Genomic DNA, 23,167 nt, shown 5'->3' on the forward strand with positions numbered 1-23,167 from the left:
TATATGCTAAGTGAAAAAAATGGGAAGAACACAGAAATATACGAAGGAAAGCATCCTCTGCTTTCCAAAGATAACTATTTCCTGTGGGAAGAAGGGTATCATACTTGCTGCCTTATCACATGCTTTTTCTACCTAGCAATATATTGTGAAAAATCTCCTGAGTCAGTATGTACTTTTCCATATAATATTCTCACACAAAAATGTACCTACTGTACATCTTCTAAATAATTTTCTATTGTTGATCACTTTCTCAGTATTCCAAATAATACTGCAGAGAACATCCTTGTTCATACATTTTTCACACATCTGATTTTTCCCCTTAGAAGAAACTCCTAGATGTGGAATTGTTGGGTCACAAATATGCTTACTTGTTAAGCCTTTTGATACTGATGGATTAACTTGCCAGAAGGATTTGTGTTAATTTATAACCTTCCCAGCAATGTTTGACAATGAGCCACAGGCACACTAGATATTATCATTCATTTTCATTTTGGTCAATATAATGGATGTAAAGTAGTATATCACTGCTTTTAATTGTTATATTTCTTTAATTGTCACCCCAGTGCAGGGATAAGAGCATAGGTCTGGCACTTAATAACCAGTATGTCCTGGATGAAATGTCTTACCTTCTTCAGATCCTATTTTTCTCATGGGGGTAATAATGATACCTGCTTCATATGGTTGGTGTGGGTACATGAATACTTAGCACTGTCTGGCACACAGTGAATGCTCAATAAATATTGTTACTGAGTTAGCTATCAGGAGTACGAGAACAAGGAGGAGAGTGATTGATCACTTGTATATTCCTTTTAAAAAATGTCGGATCATGCCCTTTGCCATTTTTCTATTTAAGTACATTTCTATTTTAATATATGTTTATGTATCAATGGTTATATTGTTAGTATACATTTCTATTGAGTATATCAAGTATATTTCTATTTAAATATTATCAACTTTCTATATTCTGTGTTCACTACTGACATATTTTTCCAGCTTGTTGTTTGCCTTTCCATTTTGTTGACAATGTTTTTATAAGGAGAAGAGTTTTACACTGTTGAATCGTCTTTCAATGTTTGCCTTAATTTTTTAATTTCTATGGTAATACACTGAAAGACATGCCAACATTATGAAATCAATTAATTGTATAAGCTTCAGTTTACATGCCTCTTGTAATACAGAGGTTTTTGTTTTTGTTTTTGTTTTTGTTTTAATCTTCCACCTTGGTTCTTACATCTTTTTAACACTGCAAATGTGCTCATTTCAGGGGGCCTCTGTGGTGGAAAAGCAGGAAGAAGATGAGTCTCTCATCCCTATGTTTCTCACAGAACTGATTTTGACGGTCCAATCATTACTCTTCGAGCCTTCTTTGGAAGACTTCCTGGTGTGTGTTTCTTCAGATAGCATCCATGCATACATAACTTTTTGGAAAATGAAGCAACTGTTTCACTGTCAAATGATTGGCAGGATTGCTGTTGTCACTTTTCCAAAATGATTAGAAGAAAATGAGAAAGTATTGTTCTATGCACAGAGTTACATCTACATAAAAAAGATCTAAAAGTTTAGCACGTTTTCTTTAAGTTGAGACAGATTGGGGGCTTGGCAGGGTGTACCATCAAGAGAACATATTCTATACAAAATTTAGCATTGACTATGGTAAGGACAACTTTTGAAATCTTTTTAGGTGTGCCACATCTGTGAAAAGTTTATTTTAGTTATCTATTGCTGTGTAACAAATTACCACAAACGTGGCAGCTTAAAACAACAGCCTTGTGTTTTCTCAACTTTCTATGGGTCGGAAGTCTGGGCTCATCCTCTGCTTCAAAGTCTCTCCAGGCTGCCACGCAGGTATTGGCTATGATGAGGTCTCCTTAGAGGCTTGGCTAGAAAAGGATCTACTTCTAAATTCCCTCAAGTTGTTCGAACAGCTCACCTCTATGCAGGTAGAGGACTGAAGTTCCTGTGTTCTTGAGGGATGTCAGCAGGGGACTACTCTTAGATCCTAGAAATCACCTGCAATTCCTTACCATGTGGCCAACTCTATAAGCAGTTTACAATATGGATGTTTACTTCTTCAACATCAGTTGGAAAATCTCCTTTGGGAAGGGCCCAATCCCTCTTTTAAGGATTTTCACCTGGTTCAGTCAGGTATACCCAGGATATACCTTTTCGATTAACTCAGAGTCAACGGATTTGGGACCTTAATTATATCTGCAAAATTCTTTTAAATTTTTTTTTCAACGTTTATTTATTTTTGGGACAGAGAGAGACGGAGCATGAACGGGGGAGGGGCAGAGAGAGAGGGAGACACAGAATCCGAAACAGGCTCCAGGCTCTGAGCCATCAGCCCAGAGCCTGTCGCGGGGCTCGAACTCACGGACCGCGAGATCGTGACCTGGCTGAAGTCGGACGCTTAACCGACTGCGCCACCCAGGCGCCCCGCTGCAAAATTCTTTTAACTTTCTCTTTTTTAAGTGTATTTATTTATTTTGAGAGAGAAAGCAAGCAAGCATGTGCGGGGAAGGGGCAGAGTGGGGGAGGAGAGAGAGAGAATCCCAAGCAGGCTCCACACCACCAGCACAGACCTCAATGCGGGGCCTCAACCCATTAACCCTGAGATTGTGACCTGAGCTGAAGTTTGACACTTAACTGACTGAGCCACCCAGGTGCTCCTCCTTTAAGTTTCTATATAATGTAGCCCAGTTGTGGAGAGTGGCATCCCATTGTATCCACAGGCCCTCCATCCCTCCATACTCAAGAGGAAGGGATCATACAGTGCATGTGCACCAGAGGGAGGGAATCTTGGGTGCCATCACGGAATTCTGCCTTCCACATTTGTCTATACGTATAGATTAGTAGACCTATCAGGATCTATGTTTCCTGGTATACTGTACCACAATGGCACTAGTAACCAGGATCTCTAGATTCCAGTCTTGACTTAACAGTTAATGGCTATGTGACCTTAGGGAATCCGCTTAACTCTCTAGGGTTCGCTTTATGTATCTGTAAGATGAGAAGGCAGATGAGTTTTAAGGTTGCTTCTAATTCCAGCAGTCCATGATTCTGTGATTTATCAGATAGGTTATTTTAGGATATTTACATGGACAAGCAGACTGCCGATCTCCCTATGGTTGTGACCTCACTCAGAAACTCCTGTGGAGACACTGGGTTCTTGGGTCCCTTCCTGGCCAGAAGACTCGTGTCCTTCACATGATTTGTATGTACTCAAAATCAACACAGTATTTGGCATGGTTGAATGAGTTATTTATTTTAGCATTTCAGAAAATTCAAAATTATTCATAAATATAACCATATATGCTTACATTTATGTTTATGTTTTTCTAACAGGCTGGTATTTCAGATGCAATTAATCAATTTCAAAACACTGTGCTATCAGTTCCTAATCTTGTACCTGATACATATTTTGACGCTTTTACCAGACCTTACATTAACAACAAACTTGAAGAAAAAACTTGTGGATTTGGTCCAAGCCTATCAGCAGTATTTGATGATGATAAGAATTTTCACACAATTATCCTTCAAATAAAGGTACATTTACTTTTACTAAAACTAATTTATTATAGTCTCAATTTTTAAGAAATTGAGTAATATAGTTCCTTTCTTATCTTTAAACTGAATGCTACTTAACTTCTAAATAGTAAAGTATTTCTTTTTAAAGCCCTGGTATATCAGAGCACTGACTATAGGAAAGGATTTAGAAGTACAAATTATCTGAGGTGGCCTCACTCCCAGGGGAGAAAATAAGGTTAAGAAGGAAGAAGAGGTGTTATTTAAACATTGGGTGGCATAGGGGAAATGAAGCAACTGGTGAAAATTTAAGGTCCTACAAGACAAAAGAGGACCAAAAAAATCAAAGTATACCCAATTTTTCCCCACCACCAAAAAATTTAAAAATCTGTACATTGCTACACTGACAGAATAGAATACCCTTGAATTATAAATCCTATAAATCACTTCAAATCCACAACCTGAAGAAATGAAGATATATTAAATTCATGTAAAACTACTACAAGAAGAAAACAGAAAGAGAAGATTAAAAGATCTCATGAATGCTCCTTCCTTTCCTTCCCAAAAAACCATGAAACAAAAGCTATGCTACCAACTAAAGTAGATGTCCTCAAACAAGCATTTGAATTATGTGTACAATCACATTGAATAAAAAATTCAAAATCAGAAATGGGAAATAAAAAGACAAAATCATCTCAGAAATGAAGCCTAAATTACGTGGTGACCAATGGAAGATAAACTCAAATGAAAATTTAATAATTAGAAGAATGATAAGAAAAATGAGAATGGAGGAAAGCCAGAAAAACAAGAGAATGAAAATAAGCTAGAGATACAAGTAAAAGAGTCAGAGAAAATAATTGGAATAGAACAGGCAAAGAAGAAATAATATACATTTAATTGGAGTCTCAAAAGAGGACAAGAAAACATAGGGTAGAGCAAACATTTATAACTGTAGTCCAAGAAAAGAAAACCTGAATCTGTATTGAAGGGGCCTGTAGAGTACCTTGGAAAATTGACCCAGAGCAATCAGTTCTGTCATATATCCTCTTAAAACTATTAGCTTTTAAAGCTCAACACACAAAGGTCAAAGAACTTACAAAGTAAGAGAATTAGACCAGCATCAGACTTCTCAGAAACAGTGTATAAAGCAAGACAATAATAAAACAGCATTTCTTAATGAAACTCAAGGGAAGAAAGTGTGAATCAATAATTTTTATCTATTCAAGATAGTTTTTCAAGTATCAAGGCCATAGAAGGGTCTCCCTGGGACAATTTGGCCATTAAAATAAATACTGATTACAAAAGTATCATAAACCCTTGTGGGGCACCTGGGTGTCTCAGTAAGTTAAGTGTCTGGCTCACAATTTTGGCTCAGGTCATGATCCTACAGTTCGTAGGTCTGAGCCCTGTGTTGGGATCTGTGCAGACAGTGCAGAGCTTGCTATGGATTCTCTCTCCCTCTGTCTTTGCTCTCTCTCTCTCCCAAAATAAAATAAGTATACTTTAAAAAAAATAAAAGTATCATAAATCCTTGAATAAAACGGAAACACATTAGTCCATATTGTGAATGAAGAAATGAATTGAATGAGAGGGGAAAGCTTTTCCTTAGAGCAGAATGTCAACTAATAAATGTAGAAAGAAAACATAAAGAAAAATCATGATGGCTATCATAGAAACAGTAAGGAATCTCCAATTTATACTAAAATGAGTATGTAAAAGTTCAGTGAGAAACAGTATTTTGTCTCAAAACAGTATTTTGTCTGTATATAAGGTATTTATTGATTTCAGGGAGAAAATAGTAAGTTTGCAGTGATGAAGCCTGACAGACGCCACCTTAACTAACATGTTAACATCTCGGGGACAAATTGATGTTATGTGCCTTCTTCTATGATGCAGTGAGAACATATATCATTTCTGTGGTATTATTACCAAGAATGTATAACTGAAATTATGCATTATAAGATATAACACACACACACACACGAGATACTCTTCAAAATGTAAAGGTCACTTAAAAAATGTAAAACCCTTAAAAGACAAGGGTTGAGGGGTGTCTGGGTGGCTCAGTCGGTTAAGCTGCCGACGTTGGCTCAGGTCATGATCTCGCAGTCCATGAGTTCAAGCCCCGCGTCGGGCTCTGTGCTGACAGCTCAGAGCCTGGAGCCTGTTTCGGATTCTGTGTCTCCCTCTCTCTGACCCTCCCCCGTTCATGCTCTGTCTCTCTCTGTCTCAAAAATAAATAAACGTTAAAAAAAAATTTAAAAAAAAGACAAGGGTTGAGGAGTTGTTTCAGATTTAAAAAATTATAAGTATGCTTCATTTTAATCATAAAGAACAGTTTTCAAAAGTCAGATTTTAAGATGTGTTTTTTCTTTTACTTCATAAGAGAATCCATTAACTGCTCTTTGACATCAAGGATGGTATCTTCCCTCACTTATGTATCCCTAGGTCAAAGCATATTGTTGGACACAGAGAAGGCATTTGTGTTTATTTTAGTTATATTGAGTTGAATTCTGCTCAGGAAAAAAAATAATTTTATTTGTCTGTTCATTTATAACATTTAGGAAACCATACAAGCAGCATTTGAATCTGCCCAATTATATGCAGCTACGTTTGAAAAGTTCCATATATTCTTCAAGGAAAATGAAAGTCTTGATTTACAAGCTCTTAAACTTCAAGAACCTGGTAAGTTTTCCATTTGTCCTTACTAATTATTTTTGAGAGGGACATCGAGGTTTATAGTAGTCTAGTTTCTGTTTATTGGTGTATAGTGACAGAAATGATGACCAAAAAAAGTTGGCCTGATAAAAGACAAGTTTATTCATTTCTGGCTTATTTTCTGTAGAATTACTTTTTACCACATCCTCATAGTTGGTATGATTTGATAAATTTACTAAGATTATCTTAAATTTACTAAGATAGATTTAATTTATCTTGGAGAATGTGGCATGTGCACTTGAGAAGAATGTATATTTTGCTGTTGGATGGAATGTTCTATGTATGTCCGTTAAGTCCATTTGTTCTAAAATGTGATTCAATTCCATTTCTTTGTTGGTTTTCTGTCTGCATGACCTATTCATTGATGATAGTAGGGTATTAAAGTCTTCTACTATTATTGTATTCTTGTTGATTTCTCTCTTAAGAGCTGATAGTGTTTGCTTAATACATTTCAGTGCTTGGATGTTGGGAGCATATATGTTTATGATTGTTATATCTTCTTGATCTATTGGCCCCTTTATCGTTACATAATGGTCTTTGTCTCTTACGATTTTTGGCTTCAAGTCTATTTTGTCTGATATCAGTATGGCTACATCCACTTTCTTTTGGTTACTGCTTGCTTAGAGTATCATCTTCCACCTCTTCACTTTGAGTCTATGTTTTTCGCAGCTGAGATGAGTCTCCTGAAAGCAGCATATAGTAGGGTCTTATTTTTCAATCCAGCCACCCACTCTGTGCCTTTTTATTGGTGAGTTCAATCCATTTACATTTAGGGTGATCATTGATATATGAGGACTTACTATTGCCATTTTATTTTTGTTTTTTCGTTGTTTTGTATCTCTTTCTCTCTCTCTTTTTTTCTTTGTATTTTCTGTTTACCTTTTTAGTTTGGTGGTTTTCTATGATGAATTGGTCTGTTTCTCCCGTGTGTGTGTGTGTGTGTGTGTGTGTCTTTCTTTGCTTTAGATTTTTGTTTTGTGGCTACTGTGAGGTATTATAAAAAATGTCTCATAGATAAAATAGTCCTTTTTCTGTTAGTAGTAATTTATCTTCATTTGCCTATACAGGTTCTTTTATTTTCCTCCTCCCCTTCTATATTTATGTTGCAACAATTATCTCTTTATGTTCTGTGAGTTTGTTGCCAAATTATAGTAGCTATAGTTATTTTTAATGCTTTTTTCCTCTAACCTTTATACTATAATTGTTTAACACCCTATTCTAAAATAGAGTTACAGTTTTCTGATTCTATTTATCACCTTACTCAAAGTTTCGTGTATTTTTTCATTTCAGGTAGACAAAATCTCCTTTTAACATTTCTTGTAAGGGAGTTCTAGTAGTGATGAATTCCATTCACTTTTATTTGTCTTAGATCTTTATTTCTTCTTTATATCTGAAGGGTAACTTTGCTAGATAGAGTATTCTTGGCTGGCAATTTTTGTCTTTCAAATATTTGAATACATAATTCTATTCTCTCCCAGCCTGTAGAGTTTCTGCTGAGAAATCTGCTCATAGTCTAATGAATCTAGTAGTTCCTTTGTAGGTTACTTTCTTTTTTTCCCTGGCTGCCTTTAAGATTCTTTATCATTGACTTTTGAAAGTTTTGTAATAATATGTCTTGGAGATGGTCTTTTTGTATTGAGATAGTAAGGTGATCTATTAGCTTCATGGATTTGTATGTCTAGTTCTTACTCCAGGTTTGGGAAGTTCGCAGCCATTATTTCTTTAAATAACCTCTCTACCTCCTCTTTTCTTCTGGTGTACCCATTATTCTGGTGTTGACTCTCCAAATAGAGTCTAACAACACTCATAGGGTTTCTTCATTTTTTAAACGTCTTAGGATTTTAGGAGTTATCTCTCCTTTTCCACCTGAATCAGTTCTAGTCTACTCTGTTTCTAATGCTTGGATCACTATTCTGAACGATAATTACATGATACCATGAAAAAAGACTCTGTGTTCAAATAAGTTTGGAAAATACTAGACCAAGCAACATCATACAGGTTTCGTTACCAGAGGACTTCTCAGATTACTTGATATCTCATTTTGTCAGTTCTCAAAAATACACACATCTAAACCTTCTGAAATGAGTAGGATAGATAATTGTTGACCCTTTTTGTGTTATAAGAAAGCTATAGCTCAGAAAGATTAAGTGACTTACACAAAGCCAAATATGGGTTAAAGACTTGAGTTTAGGTTTTCTAACACTGCATGTTCTTTATGCTATGTCAAACTTCCCCTTATATTCAGAAGAGGAGTTGACATGAGTAAAGACAAGAATCAACACCCTTTTCTTTTTGGAAAAGGGTTATATAGAGAGAACAGGGAATAGTAAGGAAATCATTCTGACTCAGGTGGAAGAAGCACTTGGATATAAAGTTAGCTAATTTTTTACAGGCTCAGAGCATACAGGATTTTTAAAGACAAGCAAAGTAGTTTAGTATTGCATATGTATTAGAAGGAGCTGTTTTTGACCAACAGTATGATACAATTGTATTCAAAAGTAATCAGGCCTCCAGTGGTTCTAGATAGATTGGAGAAGGGAGAAAATGAAAATGGGAAGATTATCAAACTGCAGCTGTGACGTATGGCAGATTCACATCAACAAACGCCTCAACCATGATGTACGAACAGGGTTGGCAGACAGGTGTTGGGAAGAGGAATGGAGATAACTTCAGCTATGCTCAATCTCTTGTATTTTAAACTTTTGTTGTAAATGTCCTCAAAATAGTTTACATGGAGGTGCCATGTGGAAGAACCCTTCCAGTAAGCCCAACTTCAAACCAACCTGACTCAAAAATCCAGTCCATTCCAGACTAGACCCTCTAATGCAGTTACAAATTATTTTTATCTTCCATCTCTTAATAGGAGCCATAAAACATATTTACATTATTGACTATTAGTTTTTTTAGTATAAGACAAGATATAAAGCATTATGAATTAACATTTTGAAGTTATACATGGAATTCTGCATTAGGAAAATAGCATTATAAATATGTATGTAAATTTATTAATGCAATGATTTTTACCATATTCATAATAACCCTTTAAAATTTGATATATATTTTATGCCTTATATTATAATTTCATGTAGATGTTAAGTTTTTTGGAGAACAACTGGAAAAATACCACAGACAGCACAAGGACGCAATAGCTCTAAGACCCACCAGAAATGTAGGATTGCTGCTCATTAATACAAAGCTGCTAAAAGAAAAACTAATCCCATCACCTTTGCGATGCTTGGAGGTAATTATGAACTAGGAAACACTTTAATTGTAGTCTGTATAATTATTTTATAATTTTTCCACCACAAATAGCCTATCTTTATTTTGTAGTATTGCAAATGTTTAAAATTAACATAACCTACTGAGCATCCTTAATATCTAAGAAAAGTCTCATATTCTCTCTGTCCCAAGCATAGTAGGCTTTCAGATGAGGGAAGGAAGGGCACTTACAGGCCTTAGAGTAGCCTCTTATTCCCCATTCTGTTTTTCTTTGTTGGAGCATTTCAACACCTCCTGCAGAAGAGATATTACTATAACAGCTCAGTGTCCCCATGGGAATGCTGGTTGAGGTCAAGTTTAGGACATCATTTCCTGCTCTGAAACTGTCCCTAAAGATCTGATTATATTTTGGTGAATTGTAGAGGTGAGGAAATTTGTATTGATCCTGAAAGAATTTTGATGTCTTCCTTTGGAGCCAGGGTATACCTATAATATTCTCAAATACCTCCAGTGAGACAATGGTAAACCATACCCCACAGGGTAAATCCAGTCCACCATCTGTTTTGTACATACAACCATGACAGTTTGCTTTTGTATTACCTATGGTTGCTTTCTCACTACAAGGGCAGAGTTGAGTAATTGTAACAGAGATGGTATGTCGTACAAATCTAAAATATTTACTATCTGATCCTTACAGAAAGCCTCTGCTGACCCCTAGTGTAAATGACAGAAGACAGAGCCAATATCTGCTAATTTAATTAGGATTTATTTAAAATATTTATTAAAGTGGCAATATTTAAATAGTTATGATTTACATTTTGTTTTTCTTTCCTAGGTGCTAAATTATATGCTTCCTCGTCAAAGCAAGAAAAAAGTGGATGCCATTATCTCTGAGGCACAAGATGCAGAGTATAAACTTGAATTTGTTCCAACTACCACCATAGAATATGTTAACAGCTTAGTATTTCTTGATGAAATTCAGGAAAGGGTAGGTTGATTTTTATATGACTCAACATTCCAGACCTTGTGGTAGGTAAGGAAAACAAATAAAAATTGAGAGACTGAAGGTCAACAAACAGCTATCAAAATATTAGAACACTTTCAGACAATATAATTGAATACCCTACGTCACAGCAATAATGGCAGCTAACACTGATCAAACTCTCACCACTAGTCAAGAATTGCACTAATTTTTTAAATATATATTACATTTTTAATCCTCACAAAAACTTAAGAAGTGTAGATAATTTTTATTCTCATTCCATAGATGAGGAAACACACTAAAAATGGTTATATTGTCCAAGATCACAAAGCTTGTTACATGGTAGAGCTGGGTCTACCCAGCTCTGGGTCTCTGACTGCAAAGTCAGTGCTCTCAATCATGGTTTATTGCAATTCTTCTTTGTGATCAATGATCATGGAATTGTAATCTATATATTGGTCATAATGGAAGTCTTGACCCTTAACCCATATCTGCATGATAGTCAAGAACCTCACCATTAGGAATAAAACCCAATTCAAACTAGCTTACATAGGGAGGTGGAGGTTGGGAGAGAAGAGTAGATATGGGACTTAAGTGGTGCTGGTGGTAGGGTCATCTCTCTCTCTCGCTCTCTCTCTCTCTCTCTCTCTCACACACACACACACACACACACACACACACACACACACACTTACTCTTTTGTTGATCAGCCCACTGGCTCTTTCTCTCTCTTTCTCTCTCTCTCTCACACACACACTTAGACCTTTGTCTCCCTTATTTCTTTCTCTCTAGAAATTTGGTTTCCTCCTCACAGGATCTTCCCTGTGACAGGCAACCTAGCATTTAATTTCAGTTGTCATTTTTCATAAGCTTTCATTCATATCAATTGACATTTGAAATAGAGGTAAATTATTTTCTTAAATATCTGGAAATTGCAGATATGTTACAAATAAAAAATGTGCACTGAGTAAGATAAGTCATTAACCACTAGATAGTCTGTTACATATTCTTAACAGTAAAGGCTGTTTCATGGTCCCATAAAAGTAACCATTTTTGACATTTTTGAATTTATTTTTATATTGAAGTATAGTTGATGCACAATGTTATATTAGTTTCAGGTGTATAACCCAGTGATTCACTAATTTAAATGTAACAATTTTGTTTCTCATTTAAAGAAGCTCATCTTCACAAAAGGGCAGGTATTGTGGCTTTTCCTCAGATGTACATATATATTATCTCAGGAGTCTAGAGATGCCAATTTGTAGTCAATTTGTAGTCATTAAGGTGCTTTGGACAAATAACTAAACCTCAATGAGCTAGCTTAGGCCAAGGGGGCCCTATTTAAGGATTCAGTAGTATGGAACCCTACCCCTTCATCAAAAAGGTAAGTAGGCTTAGGAATTTACCAGAACCAGTAATGAGAAGACTGTAGGAAATCCAGGTAGTTCTTTCTCTCCAGCCTTTCTTTCTGCATCTCTCTAAAGATCTGATCTGCTTCTCTTTCTCTACAGACTTGCTGCTTCTGCTTCTTCATCCCACAGCAGCAAACATGGCTGAGAGCAGCTCCCAAGTTACATACTGCAAGTCTAGCCAGCCACCAAGAGAGAGAGAGAATCTCTCTCTCTCTCCCCCCAATATTAATTTTCAATGTCTATTAAATGCATTCAGCTTCCCACCTCCATCCTGTTATATAAACTATGACAGGAAGTTAGGATCACATTGCAGAGGGTAAATTGCTCTCACTCTGTTGTTCCTGAACAGGAGACTTGATGCGCCATGCAGAAAACCCAGACTGTGTCCATCCCCACCAAGTTGTGTGTGCATTTCTGGGTGTTGTGTTGGGGAGGCAGTTTCCCTTAGGGAGACGTTCTCCATACATGAACAGCTTTTTTTTGGAACTCAGAAAGTGTAGTGAACACCCACTTACAGAGGACAGGGGTTACAACAATGAGTAAATCTGCCTTCAAGGAGCTCAGAGTCTATAATGAAAGCAGATAATTATTATATAATGTGTATAGGTACAGGATACTGTTGTAGGACTGGGAGGAGTTGTGGTCATTCTTGGCTATGAATCACAGAAGGCTTTGTGGAAGATGGCATATTCAAGCTATGTCCTAGAACACATCTACTCAGGTAGGATTCCAAGGAGAGGGTAACTGTGTGCAAAGACCTGAGGCAGCATGACAAGAGCAGGATGTGGCAATTGGTACACGATGGAGAAAGGGTGCTTGGTAGAGAAAGCTGATAAATTGTAGCTAAAGCTATATTTTTCAAGGATAGGAGAGAAGGAATGGATTCTAGTAAATTTACTTAGTAGAATTGAAAGGACTAAGTGGGCAACTGAACGTGGGGACAGCAAGAGAAGTCTATGACTACTCTTGTTTAGCTTTCTGCAGGGAACAGGTATCATTAACCAGTATGAGTGCGGTAGGCCACATAATCACTGTCTGACCAGGCCAATTTTGATAGTGAATGAGGCACTATTAATCATTCTGTCAGGATATTGTGTAAACCAAGACGCTCTCAGAGAAACATGGACATATGTTTATGCCAAGTATAGGAAACATAGGAAGATGAACAGATCTTGGTATACAGAAACTTAGTTCTATTTATTACTTGTTCAAGATGTTATTAAGACATTCAACTTTGGGTTGTAAGTAACAAAAACTCACATAGTTAGCTTGGAAAGATGAGAACATTTATTCTAAGTTTGCAGGGTTATCTTCTGGAATCCAAAGGTGTGCATAGAGCCTAGCCTTAAAAGAGGATAGGAACTTAGAACTAGAGAAGCATAAATAAACCAGAAAGGCCTTTCTCTTTCCATCTCTCATCTCTGCTCCTCTCTAGAATGCTGGTTCTGGAGGGGTGGGCCCAGATCAGCAGCATTAGTATCAGCAGGAAACTCAGAAATGTATATTCTCAGGCTCCACCCTAGATCTTCTGAATCAGAAGCTCAGGGGAAGAGCTCAGCAATCTGTTGAGCAAGGTGATTGTGAATCTCAAGCTAACGGTTGGGAACCATTTCTCTAAAAGCCTCTCTGCAGTTCTCTTCTCATGTCAACGGCATGCTTTGTTTCTACATGGAAACAAATGGCCTCTGCCAACACCTACCGTCTAATTCTTCCCATGTTCAGAGAGAGGGCAGACTCAGCCCAGTTCATGAAGTCCCAGTTTTGTGCTGCTTGGTTCAGCTTGTGGCCAGGAGGTTGGGTCAAGTTGTCCAAACATGGCTGCTCCCTGTATAACCATATGGCAGAGTGGAAAAGAGAAGGCTTCCCCCAAAACCAGAGAGTCCCTTCCCACAAAATTAGGAAAGGCACTGTCCACTGAAGGTGGGACATCAAAGCGAAGATGTTTAATAGTCAGTTGAAGGTAGTAAAAGTATTTATTAAAGGATAGTGGGGAACACGCGGTCAGAACCATGACCTGTGCACGCCTCAGGAGCTGCTCTGGACAATCCCTGCTCAGCACACATGTCTGGAAGCTCAAATGTTACAACTAAGCACCCTGATGGTACATGCTGTCTCTGAAAACTAAATATTGGCACTGTTTACTGTTTAATGCTTGGCAAGAAAAAAGAGAGAGAGAGAGAGAGAGAGAGAGAGAGAGAGAGAGAGAGAAAATAAACATTTATAAGAGTAATACTAACTGTGCTCAGCTCTGAACAACCTACCTCCTGGGCCTGATTACCTGTATTGTAGCAATCACTGTATTTATCACTCAGCAGGGTTCAGCCAGTTTGATCGTAATGTTAAACATATGCCTCAGGTGCTGGCTATGAATGTGTGATGTTCATAGTGCACAGTGGCTATCTCCTATTAGACAAAGCTGAAAGGGAATATAGGACTCTGATATATTTAATAAGCAACTAGTGTTTCTGTTTATTTAGATCGAAAGCCTTGAAGATGAAGGGAATGTAGTGATTCAAATGTACAAGCTCATTGAACAGTATCAGGTTCCCACACCTCCTGAAGACTTTGCTGTTTTCGCTACTATGAAGCCATCCATTGTTGCAGTTCGGAATGCCATTGATAAATCTGTGGGTGACAGAGAAACAAGCATTAAGCAGTTTTCTCTGCATTTGGGTAGAGATCTTGAAGACCTAACCAATGAAGTGAATGAAGTAAAGCTACACGCACAGGTAAACTAAAGCAGGATTAAAAAAAAATAATAATCTGTGAGGGGTGCCTGGGTGGCTCAGTCGGTTAAGCGTCTGACTTCGGCTCAGGTCATGATCTTGCAGTCCGTGAATTAGAGCCCCACATCGGGCTCTGTGCTGACAGCTCAGAACCTGGAGCCTGCTTCGGATTCTGTCTTCCTCTCTGTCCTTACTCTGCTCACATACACTATCTTTCTCTCAAAAAATAAATAAGCATTAATTTTTTTTTTTAAATAAGTAAAAATAAAAAAATAATCTGTGTAAAATTTGACTATTATATTTTAATTAAACTATTTAAGGATCATATTTCATTTTAATCCAATTTAACTTTTATTTTTTTGTGGTTTCATTCTAACCAAGTAACAATGTCTTTGAGCTGCTATTTAAAATTGAATGTGTTTCTGAACCTCTAAGTGCTGAATTAATTCCAGAACATTGCAAGTAAAGTGTATATATTTTCTTTCTCCTGACTTGTATTTATTATTTTGAAATGAGTGCTTTTATAACTTCTTAACATATTTTGTAGCTATTGTCACAATTTTATTTTTTTTTTTAATTAATTTTTTTTTTTTAACGTTTCTTTGTTTTTGAGACAGAGAGAGACAGAGCATGAATGGGGGAGGGTCAGAGAGCGGGAGACACAGAATCTGAAACAGGCTCCGGGCTCTGAGCTGTCAGCACAGGGGCCCGATGCGGGGCTCAAACTCACAGACCCTGAGATCGTGACCTGGGCCGAAGTCGGCGCTCAACCGACTGAGCCACCCAGGCGCCCCAGCTATTGTCACAATTTTAAAGTTTGCTTTGCTACATATTAGAAAATTCCCATTTAGGAAGAAGCATAGTATATTGATAAATTATAATGAAGAATATTTGGTCAACTTGCAACAATTTTACTACCCAAAAGATACAAGGGTAATTTTTAAGAGATTTCTGGGTGATTCTTACCAGAAGCACACATGAAAATATAATTTTGTAATGATCTACTATTTTGTTATTAACATTGACTAAATCTTATCACAGAAGTATAAACCATATAAAGTTATAATCAAATAAGAAAAACTGGGAAAATCTCAATGTCCATCAACAGAGGAGGAAGAAAATGTGTTAGGGTACATTTGCTCAAAGAAATACAATGCAGACATTAAAGATTATGATATACACTTATACATATTGACATGGAAACATAAAAGTAGCTAACATTTATTGTGCGCTTATTATGTGTCGGGTATTATTCTAAGGACTTGCTATCATTTTTATTTTTATATGGAAACAGTCTTGTATATTTCACCAGAAAAAAAAAAAACTGTAATGACTTTACAACTTCATGAATTATCAGAAAATGGAACACACCCAAATATCCATTACTCATGTCAAGAACCATAATGTTACTGCTACCTTTAGGATGCCCTCTAACCACTAGCCCTTTCTTTCTTTCCAAAGGCAGCCACTACCCTCAACTCTAATGCTATAAATCAAGTTTGCCTGTGTATGAACTTCAATTAAATAGAATCATACAGTATGCCCTTTATTTGATTTTGTTACAGTCCTAAGATTCATCTGTGATGCTGTGACTGGATGTAGTTTATCTACCTTTGTTGCTAAATAGTATTTCAGGGGCGCCTGGGTGGCTCAGTCGGTTAAGCGTCCAACTTCGGCTCAGGTCATGATCTCACGGTTTGTGGGTTCAAGCCCCGCGTCAGGCTCCGTGCTGACGGCTCAGAGCCTGGAGCCTGCTTCGGATTCTGTGTCTCCCTCTCTCTCTGCTCCTCCCCCACTCATGCTCTGTGTCTCTCTCAAAAATAAATAAACATTAAAAAAATTAAAAAAAATAAATAGTATTTCGTTCTATGCCACAATGCAATTATTTCATGGTTGATGGAAATTGGGGTTGTTCACAGTTTTTGACAATAATGAATAATGCCTCTTGGAACATTCTTATATATGTTTCCATGTTTTACTCATTTAATGCTCAGAGCACTTATAAGGTTTTATCATTTACCTTTTATAGAGAAGAAAACAGGGACAGATTAAGTAACTTACCCAGGGTCACACAAATAACAGAGGGAGGAACCAGGATTCAAGCTTAGACATTCTACTTCCAATGGTTGATAGTCTGCTGTTAACTATATAAATGCATGTGGATTGCTAGAGAGAGCAAGTGCCAGCAAGTGCTTCCTGTGTGATCATGCATGATGCACACACACACAAGTGACAGCAGAAGTTCTCTCAGCAAGTGCTTCTTTCATAGAGGGTTTGGAATGAATTCATTATCACTCTTGAGCAAAGAACTACAACTTTATTATTTTCATGAATGACACCATCTTGCTGTCAAGACCTCTACTCCTGCTGATGGGGGGAGTTGGAGAAAAAAATCTAAGTGTGACAGTTGATGATAAGTCAGTTTATTTCAGTTTGAAATGTCCATTTCATTCTAGCTTGGTCTCTTTTTGATAGATTTTAATTCAATTCACAATGCCTCTCAGACATTTCTTCACCCCTGCTATCAGCGTCTCCCACCTCTTGCTCCAGAAGTGGGAGTCTGAATTTCCTCCTGGTGGATGGAGGGAAGGGGCATCCAGTCCTCTTGCTGCCTTTTGGACCACAGGACTTCCAGTGCAGTTTGGCTGGGCTGGGCCTAGTTGTCCCGGGCAGCTGTTAGCTAAGGGTCTTTCTTGGTTCTTTAGGTACCATGTTGACCACTGCTGCTGTAGTCCAACATTTCTACCATAGTCTACAGTCTCAAGTGATCTATCACCTTCTTATCCTGACCTCAGACTGCTTCTGGTCCACCAGTCCTTGTAGCAGTTCCCATCACTAGATTCAAGCACATGAGAACTTCATGATCCACTACGTGCCATACCAAGCTAGGAGGCACCAGAGTGTCAACACAAGGCCCGTCTGCCTAGACACTTCCCTTAGCTGTTTCTAGAACGTGTTGCCCTTTTGAGTGCAGTACCATACTGAATCAGAAATTAGCCTCCCAAACTATGGCTATAATAGTTCTCAGATTCTCCCAATTTCTCAGATTCTCCCAAACCTAGTTAGGTGCTTCTTCTTTGCATCTGAACCTTTTCATTCCCATTCACTGGACAGAGTTTCAACCCTAACAGGTCAGGCAGAAAACTTACATCTGACCACTTATTCTTTATCTTCTCTCTTCCTACCTCTCAGAAATCAAAGGGCTTTCTATTTCTGTTATTGTAAAAAGAAAATTTCCCTTAGATCATGTCCTCTTCCTTCTTTCTCCTATTGCATGCATCTCTCCTTACCTGAAGTCTTGTTGAAGTGTTGGAAATGAAAGTGGAAGAGGGAAAATATATTAGGTCCTATTGAAAAACAATGGTGTCCCCATAACACTTCTTTATACATTTTTATACTTTTCACGATGTACATATATTGTTTTTAAATGCAAGAAAAACAGCCACTCTAACATTTTCTAAAAATCAGAGTGAAAAGAATTAGAAAAAATATTTTTGGAAGTGTTTATGAATTCACTTAATGGTCCATATGAAAAAGTAGGAATGACTAATCAAAAATTATCTTAATTTTACAGGATCCACAGATCTTAGATATTACTGCTGACCAAGACAAAATAAAGCTCATGTTGCACGATCTGCAGTTGGTTCTAGATGATCTTCAAAAACGTGCATTTCAATATAAATCCTATCAGAAGAATTTTAAGGTAAGAACAGCTCTACACATCTGTTTTTAAAACATATGCATAGAAATGGCATTCATGCACAAACACCCTCAGCAATGTAGTTCTAAACATTCAATATTGGGATGCCTATGTGCTAGGCACTGTGCTGGAATGGTCTGAAATGCAAATGTGAAGTGTTCTCTGAATTTGAAGTGTTTAAAGATTAGTACACATAAGAGATAAAATATCTTTCTTAATATAAAATAATGATGAATTGTAGATAAACTCTCAGACCAGGGACTACAGTTTCTATGTTAAAATATGTATGTTCTGGGCACCAGGTGGCTCAGTCAGTTAGGTATCAGACTTCAGCTCAGGTCGTGATCTCATGGTTCATGGGTTCGAGCCCCACATCAGGCTCTGTGCTGACAGCTCAGAGCCTGGAGCCTGCTTCGGATTCTGTGTGTGTGTGTGTCTCTCTCTCTCTGCCCCTCCCCTGCTCATGTTCTGTCTCTATCTCTCAAGAATAAATAAACATTAAAAAAATTTTTTTAATAAAAATAAAAAAATAATATATGTAGGGGCACCTGGGTAGCTCAGTCATTTGAGCGTCTGACTTCAGCTCAGGTCATGATCTCACAGTCTGTGAGTTAGAGCCCCATGTTGGGCTCTGTGCTGTCAGTTCAGAGCCTGGAGCTTGCTTTGGATTCTGTGTCTCCCTCTCTCCCTGCCTCTCCCCCACTCACGCTCTGTCTCTATCAAAACATGAATAAACGTTTAAAAAAAATTTTTTTAAATATATGTATGTAGATTTTTTTTAAATAAAAATTTTTTTAACATTTATTTATTTTTGAGACAGAGACAGAGCATGAACGGGGGAGGGTCAGAGAGAGGGAGACACAGAATCTGAAACAGGCTCCAGGCTCTGAGCTGTCAGCACAGAGCCCGACGCGGGGCTTGAACTCACGGACTGCGAGATCATGACCTGAGCTGAAGTCGGCCGCCTAACCGACTGAGCCACCCAGGCGCCCCATGTATGTAGATTTTTAATTGTGGTCAGTTAAAACCCTTCTAGTCTTTCTTAAGTAATAATCGAGCTTCTTTTACATTCCTGGGTGTGTTATGATTCCATGAATATTGCCTGAATTGCCCTGGTTTGATGTGCCAGTTTAGTGAAACAAGAGACTTTGGCTAAGCCAGGGGATAGGATCCTAAAAAAAAGGGTAGGTTTCAAAGGCTAAATGATATGCCTCAAAAAATGAAGAGAAATGACTAAAAGCTATAAGTGCCAAAGAGACCAAAAAGAAGGGAATGGAAAAGAAAAGATTCCTAGGGTCAAAACCAGGGAACCACCAGCAGTGAGAGAGGTGTTGTTAGTCTCCCCAATAGTCTTGGAGGAATGACTGGACCTCACATGGGAATGTACCTATTTTCCAGAGCCCCAAATGGATGGCCAGCAAGTTTCTGAGGAGCTCTCCACTCCAGAGCCCAGGGCTTGGTGGGGGCAATCTGCAGAATAATGACCGTGGCACTAGACAATGTGACGGTTGCAGTACTTGAGATTTATACATTGGAAAACTAGGATTCAAAATTGTTAAGTTAACTAATCTACAAGATAGGATAGTATGCAGTAGGAACTGAGGTACCAAGGAGACACTGCTTGATAAAAAGTTATAACTAACAGGTGGGCACTTCTTGGCTCAGAAGGGATAGCATTGCTTGAGACAGAGCCTGAAATAAAAGTGTGTCCCCCACTTTCCACACTCTGTATCTGTACTTGATTAATTCTTCTTTCATGATCAATTCAGGTCTCACCTTCCTTCTGCAGCTCTCAATCATTTGGGAGATAGGAGTGAAGATCTAACTGGCCTAAGAAATTATTTCTAATTCTTATTTAAGACAAGGCTAGATCCCTAATGTCAGGGTGATGTTGGATCCATAAAATGAGTTTGGAAGTATTCCCACCTCTTCAGTTTTCTTCGAAAAGTCTGAGAAGCTAAAGTAGACATCCAGATGGCCAACAGGCATATGAAAAGATGCTCAACATCGCTCCTCATCAGGGAAATACAAATTAAAACCACACTCAGATATCACCTCATGCCAGTCAGAGTGGTCAAAATGAACAAATCAGGAGACTATAGATGCTGGAGAGGATGTGGAGAAACGGGAACCCTCTTGCACTGTTGGTGGGAATGCAAATTGGTGCAGCCACTCTGGAAAACAGTGTGGAGGTTCCTCAAAAAATTAAAAATAGACCTACCCTATGACCCAGCAGTAGCACTGCTAGGAATTTACCCAAGGGATACAGCAGTACTGATGCATAGGGGCACTTGTACCCCAATGTTTATAGCAGCACTCTCAACAGTAGCCAAATTATGGAAAGAGCCTAAATGTCCATCTACTGATGAATGGATAAAGAAATTGTGGTTTATATACACAATGGAGTACTACGTGGCAATGAGAAAGAACGAAATATGGCCCTTTGTAGCAACGTGGATGGAACTGGAGAGTGTGATGCTAAGTGAAATAAGCCATACAGAGAAAGACAGATACCATATGTTTTCATTCTTATGTGGATCCTGAGAAACATAACAGAAACCCATGGGGGAGGGGAAGGAAAAAAAAAAGAGGTTAGAGTGGGAGAGAGCCAAAGCATAAGAGACTCTTAAAAACTGAGAACAGACTGAGGGTTGATGGGGGGTGGGAGGGACAGGAGGGTGGGTGATGGGTATTGAGGAGGGCACCTTTTGGGATGAGCACTGGGTGTTGTATGGAAACCAATTTGACAATAAATTTCATATATTGAAAAAAAAAAGAAAAAAGAAAAGTCTGAGAAAGACTGGCATTAATTCTTTAAATGTTTGGTAGGATTCACCAGTAAAGCCATCTGCTCCTGGAGCCATCTGCTTTTGGACTTTTCTGTGTTGGGAGGTGTTTGATTATTGGTTCAATCTCCTTATTTGTTTTTGGTCTATTTAGATTTTCTATTTTTTTCTGATTCAGTCTTGGTAGATTATATGTTTCTAGGAATTTGTCCATTTCTTTTAACTGAATTAGTTTGCTGCCATAAAATTGTTCATAGTAGTCCCTTATCATCCTTTGTATTTCTGTGGTATCAGGTATGGTATTTCCTATGATTTTATTTGAGTATAATCTCTTTTTTTCTTAGTTTAGTTGGATGCTTGTTAATTTTGTTTATCTTTTTTGAAAAACCAATTCTTAATTTCTTTGATCTTTTCTATTTTTCTAGTCTCTATTTCATTTATTTCTACTCTGATCTTTATTTCCTTCCTTCTAGTGATTTTGGGCTTAGTTTGTTCTTCTTTTTCAAGTTCCTTGTTGTGTAAAGTTGTTTAAGATCTTTCCATTTTTTTAATATACACATGTATCACTATAAACTTACCTCTCAAAACTGCTTTTCCAGTATCCCAGAGGTTTAGACATCCTGTGTTTCCATTTTCATTTGTTTCAAGATTTTTTTTTTTTAATTTCTCTTTGGTTTCCCCTTTGACCTACTGGTTGGTCTGGAGTATGTTGTTTATTTTCCAAATGCTTGTAAATTTGCCAGCGTTCCTCTTGTTGATTTCTAGTTTCAAACTATTGTGTTTGAGAAAGATACTTGGTATGATTCTAATCTTAAATTTGCTAAGACTTGTTTTGTGGCCTATCATATGCTCTGTCCTGGGGAATGTTCCATGTACACTTGAAAAGAATGTGTATTCTGTTGCTGTTGGATGGAATATTCAAAGCCTTAGCTTATCACAGGGCTCAGTTTCTGTGCAAACAACCCCCCCTGGGGGTTTGCCCACTTCTAAGCCAAGTCAGTGTTAATACACTTCTCATGAAAACAGCTTCTTCAGATTTTCTTGCAGTCTTTCTCTTTATGGGGTTCATATACAACCCACAGGGTCAGAAGGAAGTAAGAAACCAGACTGTTCTTTCCATCTTAAAGCTCCCCAGCCCCACCACCAGCTACTTCACAGACATCTCTGTCTTCTGTCATCTAGGTATACATGCCCCAAAGAAAATCAGTACCTCTGAAGACTCATTTGTTTTCCTAAAAAGGCCAGGCATGTATGATCCAACTTGAAAAAGAACGCCCATGGTACTCATAATATTTATGTTTTTGCAGAATATTTAAGTTTTAAGGAAATATAAAGCATTATATTTTGTCATTCACTTGGAAATTTGAACATACATGGGGTGTGTGATTTGTTTTGTTTTTTTCATTTGTTTCTATCTCTCTTTTTCTTTCCCCATTTAGGACCCACCCACATTCTGCTAAGTGTCACTATATCAAGAATTACTAATAGGAGGGTAACATAACATCTTTATATCTGAAAACTAAATAGTGCATTTTGCTTATTATATTTTTAAAGATAGAAGTATCCAAGTTTGAAGCTTTGGAAGAAGTTAGTGCTGAGTTGAAGCTCAAACAATTGCTCTGGGATTCTTTATCTGAATGGGATCAACTCCAACAAGAATGGTTAAAGGTAAAACACACACGCACACCACACACACACACACACACACACACACCAAAAAAACCCTCTCAATCCTGAAATCATTTTTTATTAATTAAATTTAAAATCCTAATAATATGAATTATGATTTTTAACAATCTAGAGTAGTCTTAATTAAGTAAAATATGCAATGTTATAATTTTATGAGATCATGATCAGCTCTCCAGTGAAATGTGCAAAGGTCTTTCTGTCACTGTATACCACAGAGCAGAATGCATTCTTGTAAGGTAGGCTTCCTGAGTCCTCCATTTAAGAAGGCTAAATGAAGGAAGCATCAAAAGACCTCACTGCATGAAGCTTAACTGCTTTGTGGCTTCTGAATACAGTGTTGTCATGATACACTCTACCAAAGTGTTCTTGAGGATTGTAAAATTTTATTTGTGATCTACACACTTTAGATT

At 37.5% G+C, this 23,167-nt stretch overlaps 1 protein-coding gene across 2 annotated transcripts in view; it reads left to right on the top strand.

Annotated features, from left to right (window-relative positions):
• DNAH6 (dynein axonemal heavy chain 6) overlaps positions 1-23,167 on the top strand; it is a 261,133-nt gene that overhangs the window by 75,338 nt on the left and 162,628 nt on the right. For both annotated transcript variants that reach the window (XM_045446656.1, XM_045446657.1), the window contains exons 10-17: positions 1,265-1,381; positions 3,346-3,546; positions 6,090-6,210; positions 9,333-9,484; positions 10,298-10,450; positions 14,334-14,585; positions 18,157-18,285; positions 22,623-22,736. In XM_045446656.1, coding sequence (XP_045302612.1) covers positions 1,265-1,381; positions 3,346-3,546; positions 6,090-6,210; positions 9,333-9,484; positions 10,298-10,450; positions 14,334-14,585; positions 18,157-18,285; positions 22,623-22,736 — 1,239 coding nt within the window. The remainder of the gene's footprint in view (positions 1-1,264; positions 1,382-3,345; positions 3,547-6,089; positions 6,211-9,332; positions 9,485-10,297; positions 10,451-14,333; positions 14,586-18,156; positions 18,286-22,622; positions 22,737-23,167) is intronic.

This window comes from Leopardus geoffroyi, chromosome A3 (assembly GCF_018350155.1).
Source record: "Leopardus geoffroyi isolate Oge1 chromosome A3, O.geoffroyi_Oge1_pat1.0, whole genome shotgun sequence".
Lineage (NCBI taxonomy): Eukaryota > Metazoa > Chordata > Mammalia > Carnivora > Felidae > Leopardus > Leopardus geoffroyi.